The sequence below is a fragment of the Pleurodeles waltl genome, chromosome 9 (genome assembly GCF_031143425.1).
Source record: "Pleurodeles waltl isolate 20211129_DDA chromosome 9, aPleWal1.hap1.20221129, whole genome shotgun sequence".
In the NCBI taxonomy this organism is placed as follows: Eukaryota; Metazoa; Chordata; class Amphibia; order Caudata; family Salamandridae; genus Pleurodeles; species Pleurodeles waltl.
The window spans coordinates 453,286,691-453,299,082 of record NC_090448.1 but is presented as its reverse complement, the minus strand read 5'-3'; the positions used below and the strand labels follow the sequence as shown (position 1 = coordinate 453,299,082).

General features: G+C 39.3%; 1 protein-coding gene across 3 annotated transcripts in view; it reads left to right on the top strand.

Annotated features, from left to right (window-relative positions):
• Positions 1-11,545, top strand: part of KIF26A (kinesin family member 26A) — a 212,394-nt gene extending 200,849 nt beyond the window's left edge. For all 3 annotated transcript variants that reach the window (XM_069207259.1, XM_069207257.1, XM_069207258.1), the window contains exons 13-16: positions 5,358-5,548; positions 5,960-5,980; positions 8,404-8,554; positions 10,158-11,545. In XM_069207259.1, the coding sequence (XP_069063360.1) occupies positions 5,358-5,548; positions 5,960-5,980; positions 8,404-8,554; positions 10,158-10,336 (542 nt within the window). In that variant the 3' untranslated portion in view covers positions 10,337-11,545. The remainder of the gene's footprint in view (positions 1-5,357; positions 5,549-5,959; positions 5,981-8,403; positions 8,555-10,157) is intronic.
• Positions 11,546-12,392: the final 847 nt, after the last annotated feature.

Sequence of the window (12,392 nt, the reverse complement as noted above, 5' to 3'; positions counted from 1 at the left end):
AGACTTAAGTCTTGTTCATGAGGTGTGTGGAGTGGTATCCTTGTGGAAGAGGGATACCACCAGCCTGATTATGAGTTGCACCAGGTACAAATCAGCATCAGCTGTCCCCGTTGGTGTTTAGGAGCACAGATTCCTCCTTCGAGCAGCAATAGAAACCGGTGCAAGGAAACGTGGCCTGAATTGGGAACAACTGCACTTAAGAGCAAGTTAATATGTGTCCCACATGTTATTTCCCCCATCCCATTAGGAACATTTGGAATAGTTGGATGTTGTGTGGAAATCACCAGCATGAATAGGTAATTTCGGTCACCTCCACCACACATCTCATAATTAGACATGTAGCATTTTTCCAAAGATGGAAGTAATTTCTTTGTGTATTGTCTCTTGATAACTTTGTGAGATCAGTTGGCATCCAATTTACATTCACGTAGATCTGTCTTGGGCGTTTTGTCATGTTCATTGTGCTCAGTGACACATCTGTTAGCCTCTTGTGAAGATTCTGGTTAAAGAGAATGCACTTAACAGCCATATTCCTTTGTTAGCTACTCAGAAGACTCTTTAAAAGAGCAACCAAGCATTGCTAATGAAACCGTTTAAGCTACTTTATTCAAGCAAGGTTGCAGCAAGGCTGCAGCTGAAAGCATTTGCTGACAACACAGGTCTTAGAGACACCCAGCATGTGAAATAATTGAAAAATAGTTTAGAGTTTGGAGACCAAGTCTGACCTAACGCTAAAGACTGTACATTACACTTTTAGTACAGAAATTGCCAAAACATTACATATACAAGGCTGTAGTCCACAACTTTTCTCATTACATTCAAACAGTTTATGCTACAGCCTAAGTACAATTAACTATGAATAAGAACGAAGACCAATTTATGGAATTCAAACTTGGTGCGAGTTATAGTTACCCTTGGGCACAAGTTATAGTTACTTAAAAGAACTCTAACTATAACTGCTGAATTTCTATGGTTTTGCATGAGTAAATTCAGAACCTAACTATAAGGCCCCTGTAACCTTTGTTTTTTTTAGTGAAAAAAGGAAATACAAAATGATATATATATATTATGAAATCTTCATACACTCCCATCCGTGGCACAGTAACCCTTCACAAGCCACATAGAAGTCACCTATGACTTCAGCACACTCTGGTTCGTTCAACAATTTTATTCACTTATGTGCAAAAATACTTTAATTTCCATGTCATGGAGACGCGTTTCAGCCGTAGTCTTCCACTGGCCATAAAAACAGACAAGGTGAAAGTGCTATTTAAAAGTAGAGGCACACCGCCCCTCCCATTCTTCTTAATACAGGTACATCTCGTTTTGCTGAGAACACAACATCTTATTTCACCTCCAAAGTTGACCTTATATTTCACAACACATTGCCTTGACCTCTGTTATTCCAATTTCAGTACTGCTGGATCTAGGGAGACAAAGCAGCACAGATCTAACATTAACAGCATTGATGTTATTTCCATAACATTATGAGCTATAGAAAAATGATGACTTCAGAAACATAGATATTTTCAAAAGCGCAAAGAACAAATGGAATTTTGCGAGTACATGATACCCGCATACCCACATTTCTGATGTGAAAATGTTTTGTATATGTCTTTTTCCTTGTGTATATTCTTTCTCTTACATATATGTACCCCTTATTTGAACATTTCCACAATCATATACAAATCTAAATACAGTTTGAGAGGTTATTGATCAATTCCTCTATCAGTTCAAATCATCTATTATAGCAAAAACGTCATATCCTAAAATGTCCTATGCTTGATCTGATTTGCGAAAAGTAATCAGCATCCTACTGATCAATAAAGTGTCCTATGCTTATTTCAATATACAAATTGTACCCTTTCATCAAAAGATATAAATCAAAACCTTTATAAATTAAATTAATCTATTATTGCAAAAATGTTACATCCTAAAATGTCCTATGCTTGTTTTGATATACAGAGAATGATCAAAATCCTACTAATCAATAAAGTGTCCTGTGCTTCCTTTGATAGACAAGTTGTTCCACTTTGTCAAAAATAGGAGTTATTCTATCAGTTTGGAGGCTATCATTTTACATTATGTTAATCACCCCATGCAAAAGTGATAGGAAAAGTGACTTGTGCTCAACAGTGCAAATATCATATTATTATTTTTTACATTTTTTTGTTCAAATTTTTCAAACTTTTATATTTCCTAATCATTATACCTAATATCATTTAAAACAAAAATCATCAATAATTAATATACTTGTAACGATAGATATAGCACATCATCATAAATAGAATCTCAGTGGTAGGCATAGTATACCAAGTTCATATTTTGTACAATACTTATAGGAATACATGAAGTTCATATTATATATCTTCAAGGTATGTAGATGTGGAGGTGGAGTTCAGAATACTAAAACTATATTTACCTATTTGCTCTTACCATCTCGATGTTTTGGTCCTCGATATTTTGGACACAATGTTTTGTCCACACACTATTTTTGTTTCTGATATTCTGTCAGTGAGCCGACCTTTCACCCTTCAACTTCACCCCACCTCATTTAATTCCTCACAGTCCAGTCTGTGACTCTGCTCATATATCTTCTGTGATGGAAGGAAACATGCCTCAATTGTTATTGTCTTTTAGCAATGCAATGTTAACCCATCAAGCAAGGCACCTAAACTAAAAGTGAAGTGTATTAAGTGCCATCAGATAACGATAAAAATGAAACCCACAACAGAGCTTGTTTAGTGACCCTGACTATTCCTCCAGCAGTGAGCAGTCATGGGACACTATTATGTTGTTCCCGAAGTGGATGCTTTGTTTGACTGAGGTATAATGGACAACAAAGGACCTCCAGAGTTTGTTAACAGAAAAAGAAGCACAGATAACTGTGATGGGATTATAAACTTTGACCAGGGCCCTTTTAAATACAACATCTTTGGTCTGCTGGTCAGCTGCCCCCCTGGGGAAGCAGACATACCAAACCTGCTGTAAACCAAGAACTCTTTCCTCCACTTCCAGTTTCCAGTCTCCTTACATCTTCATCTGTGTCCTGGCATCTGTAAATCAACTCAAAGTGTCCCTCTTATAACACCCCTGTACCCTTCTGCGCTTCTCTCCCCTACTAAAAAATTGCACCTACTGCTCTACCCTGTACGTGTGGTACAGGCACACTACAGTGGGAAAGAATGAAACGGCCCATCCGCGAGTTAGATGAGGCAAAGCGTTTAGGTTATGTAACAATGCTTAGAGAACATAAACAGCTTAAGATTAAAAGACATAGGGGGTTATTCCAACTTTGGAGGAGGTGGTAATCCGTCCCAAATGTGACGGATTTACCACTAGCCGTATTACGAGTTCCATAGGATATAATGGACTCGTAATACGGCTGGTGGTATATCCGTCACTTTACCGTCACTTTTGGGACGGATTACCACTTCCTCCAAAGTTGGAATAACCCCCATAGAGTTGGTAGATGGTTTCAGATCGGTAGAAAAACAAAAATGCACCAAAAGCTAATGGGCCTTGATCATTTGACTTGCCCATGATCGGTGTCCAATTTCACTGTTAAGTACAGATTGATGTGTTTTTGTTTAAACTACTAGGACTTCATAGGCACTCCTGCTCAAGACCTAGGGCACTGTCTCTCCTTGCTCTATTGATACTGTAGCCATGTGACGCATACACCCAATAGATTTCATGCAGTAATATTCTCTTTAGGATGCAGCATAAATATCTTTGTTATTCACACATCACACCTCCCAGCATTCATTTTTTGGTGTACAAAACTTTGATAAAGTGAGTGTGTGGTGTACAACAGGTTTCTCAGGTTGCCTCGTTCTACAGAAGATGCTTGTCTGTGTTTTTCGGGTCAAACCTACCAGACAGTGCAAGATGTCTGGAGGTGAAATCATTTTTATGGGCTTATCCAGAGCTTACAGCGGTTTACAGTCTGCTCATCACATACCATTGGTTATCTTTATTGTCACTCTCATTTGCTTAGTTCTTTTTAATTGGTTTGCTTGTCCTAGCTTGTCCGTCTTGTGTTTGTCCCTGCTCACAAACATAGCCTCTTTACCATTTCTTTAAATGGCTGGCTTCTATCCTCCACTGCTCACTTTCATCACAGAACCTTTTTTTATTTTGGGTTAAGTACGTCATGAGAGTGCATTTGTTTTCTAGCTCTCTTTTCTCTTCCAGTGTGCTCCCCCAAAAGCCAATCCCCATGCTCTGTGTTTCTTTCTCATGTATTTCTTCCCATATCCCCTCATGCTCCATATTGTTCTTGCCATTGTGTGCTTCTCACAACTGCCAATGTTGCTGTCACTTTTGTGTACCTCTCACTCTCTCCTGTGTTTCTTCCCTCTACTCCCCAACCTCTGTGTTCTCCTCCCCAAAAGCTCGCCGTGCTTTGTGTTCTTTTCCTCATGCCCACGAGCTGTGCTCTTCTCACCTCCTTTTTTAAAATTTGTGTTTGCATTCTAAAAAAATCTTATTTATTTTATTTAACAGACCAAGTGACATCTGCCATATTGGATTCATAAATAAAAAAAGAAAATTGTAGCTTTGTTATTTTGCAGGTGCATTAATACACCATCACACAAGCACCCTCCAATAGAATAACATGACCACCAGTAGCTGCTGCGCGAATGCACCTTCTTAAATTTTTTAAGATACTACAGAGCATCCGAAAAAAAATAGATGCTGTAGTGCATTGCTAAAATGCATTAGCAAAATCAACAGGTCTATCTATTGGCTTTCCCAGTGCTTATTTACATCCGGTAATAGACAAGACCTTTTGATTGTACTCAAACTATATATGTAATATGCTTGCTTATAGAGGTTTTCAGCAGCCCTTTTCCTTACATTGGTATGTTGTTGTGTCATTCACATTTTAATTCCACTCCTACGGCATACAACATAGGGCAGTAAGTTAGACACCCCCAGCCATTGTTTAGCGTCACTGGGAGTGACAGTATTCTCACAAGGAGCACACCCACAAACAAAGTAGTTCTCTTCAGTGCCAGGGGAAGCCCCAGAGAAAGTGTGCTTTTTGATATAAAAAATATGTTTTCTTTTAGCTAATGTTTTCTATCTACTGGAGATGGCCCCACATCTTTGCAACAATATAATTTTACAAAAAAACATGGCAAAAAACTACCTTTGCAAAAAGCTGCAAGGCTCACAGCCAGGTCCAGTCCTATTGGCTTTGCCAATAATTATTTTATTTGCCGTGTCGTTCCAAATGCTGCAGAGGCAATAGTGTATCATCCTGCGCCAAGATAGTTCATAGGGATTGGAGAAGACGATGATTAATAGCCAACAGGTTTCCACTAAACTGGACATTGTGTTCACTGCAGGTCTTCAGCGTCGCAGACTCGTACCCGCTCCACTGCCGGAGACCGCCTCCCTGGGAAGAAAGCCCAGCACGACTGGGCAGTGGGTTGATCTACCACCTTTGCCGGGGACTCTGAAAGAGCCATTCGAAATTAAAGTTTATGAGATTGATGATGTGGAACGATTACAGCGGCACAGACAAGAGGAAGCAGAGGTCAGCATATACTTTACGGCAGCTTGAATGACTGTACACATGCACTATTACCGCCTGAATGCTTGCAGGGCGGCAAGAAAATTGACTGTTATTGAAACACCATCATTATTAATTGTATAATTCAGAGGCTGGGCTGCCCTTAACAAAGGAAATGCAAATAATTATTATCTACAGCTAATTGTCTTTAATGTGACTACCATTTCGAGCTGGGAACATCAATAATTGTATTATAGAACTTGATGGCTTTCTCTTACAAAGGGTCATTGCCTGCTGATTGTACTGATGAAGCTTCCTGATTAGTGTACTAATAAATGGGAGAGGTGATGATTCAAGTCACTCTAAGCCCTGCAGCTCGCTTGCATGCAGTAACATGAAGAATAATTGTTTTCTTTTCTGTTTCCCTTCTTCCAGCCTTTCCAGGATGTTGAAAAGGTAAGAATATGAAACTCTCCGCCATCTTGTTTTTTGTTCTCTCTTAAAAATATGGCAGTAGTTGATTAACTAGGTAGCACATGAGTTCCGCATTGTAATAGCGATGCAGATAGCTCACTGGTAAGAACGGGGCTGGCCATTTTCATCAGTCAATTCCTTCCTGCCCTTCATGAAGTGTTAGTGATCTCTAATTATTAAGAACCTACTTCCTTCGAACAAGGCTATCCTCACAATTGATAGTATTGTTTTGTATTGTTTGCCATCGCATTGGACAAAATCAAGAGATATTCTAGGAGATTCATTTGCATCAGGCCAATGGACCTATCTTTTTTTCAGAGTGGGTCTCTTATTGCAGCAGAATCTAGGAATGCTTGAGTGAAGTTTAGCATGGCTTATGTTGAGCAGCACCCACTGCACTACTGTCTCGACCACTGTATAACATGCACAGCACCATCAACAGCTGTGCAGACGTGTTGGGGTGTATGTGCAACTCTACCTTGTGCCTCAATGTAACCCACCACCATTTGGTGATTTGTGTTGACTCCTACTTTATAAGAGTGGATTGTAAGCATGCATGTGTGTGGTTGTGATTCCTCACTGCTCTCACCCCCATGTGTGCTTACAGGCACTACTCAAAGAGAGGTCTTGTGATTTGCTAACACAGATGAAGCTTTGACCACAGAGTATGGCTCTGTACCAGGGAAACCCAGTCTGGCTTTAATAGGGGGCAGTCTGTGACTGCACTCACACAGTGGTAGGATACTGGAAAAATCCCTCCCACCTCACCCCCAGAAATAAATCTTTTTGTAAGCGCATGTAAACTTTCTGCCACATTGTAAGTGGCAGACCCGTATCACCCCTCTCAGGGAGCTATGCTATCTTGTGAACATAAAGTTAAGTGATTCGCATGCTTGGGTTTGAATTGGACGTGCACGTGTGGAAGTTAAGAAGTATCCTCTATCGGTTGTGCATGCTTTTCAACACTCTCCCTGCATTTACTACTCCAGAAAGTGTCCTGTAGCTCCTCATTTGCAACTGAACAGTGAAGACTGCAGTGAGAATAGTACAAAGTTATATTGGCATGGGTACACTGCCTCGTGTAGCCCCTAGTCCAGAGATCTATTGTTGCAATTGCATGCAGTGCACTTAGAGTATCATTGTTCATGAGCAAATCATTGGTGCTAAGCCATGGTTTATACTATCTTAAAAGGTTTTGGAACTGATGAGCTAGTAGAGTGGAAATCTACAAACTTCATGCAACCAGAAATCTACAAATGTGTTAAAAATGACCCATTCAAATCGTGCCAGCAGTCACTCAGGCTTTTGCATGTATCTTATTTGTTGCTTTTCCTGCCCCCCCCCTTTCTTCCCTCCTCCTATCGTATGCATTTTTCACTCTGCTTTTGTTTCCTTTGACTCATTCAGTCACTCCCTTGCTTGCTCCAACGTTACTAACCCGCATCCTTCCGCTACTTGCTCTCTAGTTCCTGCTTCAATTCCACAGTCCACTTTTCTTCTCTCCCTCCTTCTATTCCTCTGCCCATCTTTTGTCTGCTTTGTGCACCCCCTAAACATTTTATAATTTTTGTGATTGGAAAAGGAAAGACTTATTGCAGACATTTCAGGCCAATGTTACCTCTGCCAACTAGTCTCATGTTTCCTGGCCAAAGTATGCTCAACGAAAAGGCAGGAACATAGAAAGTCCTACCAAGCGCAGCTTCTTGGCGGGACAGATAGCTGTAGGTGTGCTTTTCCCAAATACTCTCGAGTCTATAATGAACAGTGGTTCACCACCTTCAGCTGGTCTTTTGTCCTTGTTGGTGGAATTAGCATCCCATTTATTGCAAATGTAAAATCCACCGATTCCTGGCAGATGTTGTAAATCTGTTACTGGCAGATTACCGTTCGTTAAATTACAGCTGTCATGTGGTAGTATGCCAGTGATGGTTCTTGGACAGTCAGAAAATCACTGGTAATCCATCCAATGGCGAATTAACCGAAGTTTTTACCTTACCGGGAAATTTATACGATCATGTCCTTAGGTGGTTAATTTCCTGATTGTTCATAGGGGATGCTGATAATGGTTATATGTTTCTTATAAATGCCATTAAAGTTTAGGAATAGAAAAATAACAGTTGAAGGGAAAATGGATTCTTACTGATGATAGGGGCCATCAAAGACGTAAGAGCAATTAACAAGTTTTGGTCTCTGTAGACAGAAACACTTTGGAGAAATGAACTAAGAAGGTGTCACCAAACTCAATAAATTCTTTGAATATTTGTAAAGATTCTTTCATTGTCAGTAGTGAAGTTGTCTTTTGAGAAAGAGAGTAAAAAATTATTGTAAGGAACGACATTCTCCTGGCTTCTCAACCTTGGAGAACATTCAAGAGTCACGTCAACAATTTATTTTCTTCTTTGAAGGGGCTGACGTACTTCAATAACAAGCTGAAGATTTTAGAACGGCGCCAGCAAAGAATCAGAGATATGAAGGCAAAGTATGAGCTGTTGAAGGTAGAGCTGGAAGAGACAAAGAGCAGGTTAATGATACACCCGGACAAATGGAAAGGAGAGTGTAAGTATTTCTGGCAAGTCCTCCTGAATTTTGTGTCCCTTTTTAATGTTTACTGTTACATTTATTTTACCATCCTTAAGGTGATTGGAAAGTTTTGTCGGGATTCCACTTAAGACCTGTGGATCATCAGTTTGTTGTAGTGGCTAAGATTCACCTCATTGATTAACTCAGTGGCAAGGCATATTGGCAGGCATGGCAATGTTGCAGTTCACAACAGATGCACACAAGCCACTTGAAGACGAGCTTAATCCTTAGGCTTTTGTGAAGAGTTAATACTTTTGAGCTCAATTACCAGGAGCATCATTTCTCCAAAATCAATAAAGTGTCAGAAATAACATCGCCACTTTTTTGACCGAATGTTGGTATTACAGGAAGTAACATCTACACTGAAAATTCGAGGGTGCAGCATGTTAAAAAAAGATGTAAACACCCAGCAATTAAAACTAGTAACAGTAAGGGCACACTTAGGGGCAGATTTAGAAAAATGGCGCTGCACCCAGTCAGGGCCACTTTTCTAGCACCCCTCAGCGCCCCGTAAGGCCACCATGTGTGTGCTGTATTTAAAATTTGGTGCAGCATGGTAGTTGTCAGGGGTATTAGCGTCATCATTTTTGACACTAGTCCGGTTCTTTGCAGGATTAGCATCAAAAATGTTGACGCTAATCCTGCAAAGCACCCAGAGGCCCATTGAAAACAATGGGAGCCACCCTTTAACACCGGCTCTTAGCAGGTGTTAAAAATGCAGATAAAAATGATGCAAAGAAATCTCTTAGATTTCTTTGCACCATTGTTTCATCCCCCTCTAGCGCTGGAGCAACCCCCCTTGCATACATTATGCTTGGCATAGGCATAAAGTGGTGCAAGGGGTTACAAAGTGGCGCAATGCAAGCATTGCCCCACTTTGTAAATATGGTGCAGCGTTTTTGCCCTTTGAACGCCACAATAGCGACAAAAAATTATGCTAATGTGGCGTCGAAATGGCCCTGGGCCCTCTTAAATCTGGGCCTTAGTTTATATAGATGATCCTCTGAACTCCATGCCACAATACGCACAAATATGCTGCTGAAAACTCTGCCACTTTAATAGGCAGGGGACACACTGGCAGGTGGAAGGTATATTGCTCCCCAAACGTAGTAAGAGAGCCCTGCTGACCATTTGTAGGCCAGCATTCCAGCATTCACAGCCATTCATAAAGATTTCACAGCCACCATCTGACTTCTATATAACACTTCTGAAGTTGGACACACCTCATTTGAAGTTCAGGCGGAACATTGTGGGTTGAAAACTCTCTGCAAATGCATGCCGATTTGGCCTCATGAATACATTAAAGGGAACAAGCACCCTAAATTTGTAAATACATACATGTGTGTGGATACAAACAGGTTCCATAGAATTATATATAAAATCCTGAGAATATAGTTTAACAGTTTTTTTATTTTATTTTTTTACATAAAAGCTATTTAAATTGTGTCACTCTGAATCCTAATTACAAAGAAACAATCACTTCCTAAAGTACCATGAAAGGCTCTCTGCAGAATATTCTGCTGATTTTGTTCATTCTTGACTGATGTTCTTATAATTCGCTGATATTCTGTTCTGACAGTTGACGTGGATCCGGATCTCGATATGGAGTCACAGGAATACCTTGACGCACTGGAACAGGCGACAGAAGACCTGGACGAGTGTGTCAATCTATGCAAGGCACGCATTATGATGGTGACTTGCTTTGACATTGGGATGATCTGCGATGTGCAAGATGGAGCGAGAGAGGTGGAGGTCTGACTGCGGGTGGCAGGGCATTGGGATGTGGAAAAACGTTGGCGGAGCGAGGAAGTGACGACAAGTTAGAGGAGCGGTGATGGAAATGCCAAGTTTTCAAGCAGCAATGAATTTTGTGGTATCAATACCGATGATGGATTGTAATGGTGTAAAAAATCAATATGGTGCCTCAGGACCTGAACTGTATCAAATGAATAACGAAGAACAAAGACAAATCTCACGCAAATTAGAACATTGAGGGAGGAGAGGTATTGAGGATGACAACGGAAGTGCCTTTTAACATTGATTTGATGTTTCTTTTTGTATTATGGTGCTAGAATTAATTGAAGCCAGCAAACCTAAGCAAGACTCTAAAATGTATTCCTATGACATATTTTATACTGTATAGTGTATTTATGACTATATGTACAAAAACAAACTTTGTAGCAGAAGCAATAACTAAATTATGTTTTCATACCTGAATTTGCCTTCTTGTTTCATAGAAAAGCTGCTTTATGTAGCAGAACTAAAACTGTATAATAATTGTTTTTTTGTTTAGGGCTCGAGATATTTTTATGAACATTTATCTATTAAAGGAGGTTACTGCAAAATTTCAAAACGATTGTTTTACATTATGTTTTGTATTATTCGCTTCTTTATAACAAACGAATGTTTTTTTATCAGCTGTTTTCTATATTTTTGGGTATCCACCCTATTCCACTAGAGACTTAGGTTTCATCTTAGATCTTAGCTACTGTCACGTGCGTTGGAATTTTCTAAGGTCACTGTGCTTTTGACTAAATGCAGGAATTTACATAAATTACCAAAACCATAAGTCAGCAAAAAGTTGTTTTTGTAAATATTTACCGCATATATTTTTTTATAATTTTGTGACAAATACTATATCCGCATTCTGAACGTACAAGAAATGTAGCATATCTTTTTGCAGTTTTTCTAAGGAAGGCAAACCCTCAGGATTACATTTTTTTAAAGTGCATGAAATTTGTGCATTTTTTTTAAAAGTCAATTAATTGTGGATAACGTAATGATGAACGTTCGCCGAGCCAATCATTTTGACATGGTCGGATGGTCAATGTATAATCGCATTTCATAATGAATCATATTTTCTGATCATTGTTTTTTATATGGAGTTTTCAGAAACCTTGTATAAATGTACAATATAATAGCTTGCTTCAGCTTTTATCTGTGAATAAAAGATGCATTTATTGTTAACGTTCCTACTTTAATATTGATGATGTATGCAGAAGTATGAATCATGAATAACTTCATAAATTACGCATGCTTAGTTGAAAAATGGAGACAAAAAGACAGTGAAATTGCATGGCTTTAAGAACATTTGAACTCATCATTTTACACATTTTCAACTTATTCTAACCACTCGCATAATCCCTGAAGATTTATGTTCACATCTGCACTTTCATTTCAGTGGATCTCAATTTGCAGAGCAGATAAAATGTAAAACACTTTTGCCTAGACCATGAACCCATATATAAATGCAAAAGTTCAGTTCTATGCGAAAAGTTCATCCTTCAGAGAATCTAATATCAGTGACCGGTTTTCGTTGGGTCCCTAAATTCAAACATTAAGGATCGGAAGCAGAGTTACTGACAATCTTTTTAAACACGCCCCTACTATTTTTCTCATTGGAAACACATTTGGTAATGTTTCATAAAGCTTTGAAGACATTTGTGTTCCTATTAATCATGAAAATGGGATGCATCTCACTATATCGAAGTTGACAACATCGATCTTATTATCAAGTTTAGTATATATAGTTAAGCCTATAGTTTCCATTCTTAGTATTGCGTCCACTTTCTTTGGTGATATAAAGGCAGTTGATACAGTGGATGCAATAGTTTAGTCACGAGATATACCTCATGCGATCTAATGTTCCCCTACCTCACAGTGCCGGTTTATCAGTCTATCTGTTGGTATCCACCACTATCAGCACTAAAATGCCTCTGGGTGAATGGCATGCTTTACAAAATGCCCAAATACAAGTACAAATGCCTTGGATCCTGCCTTGCTAAAGAATATCCACGTTTTAAGATGTAATTAA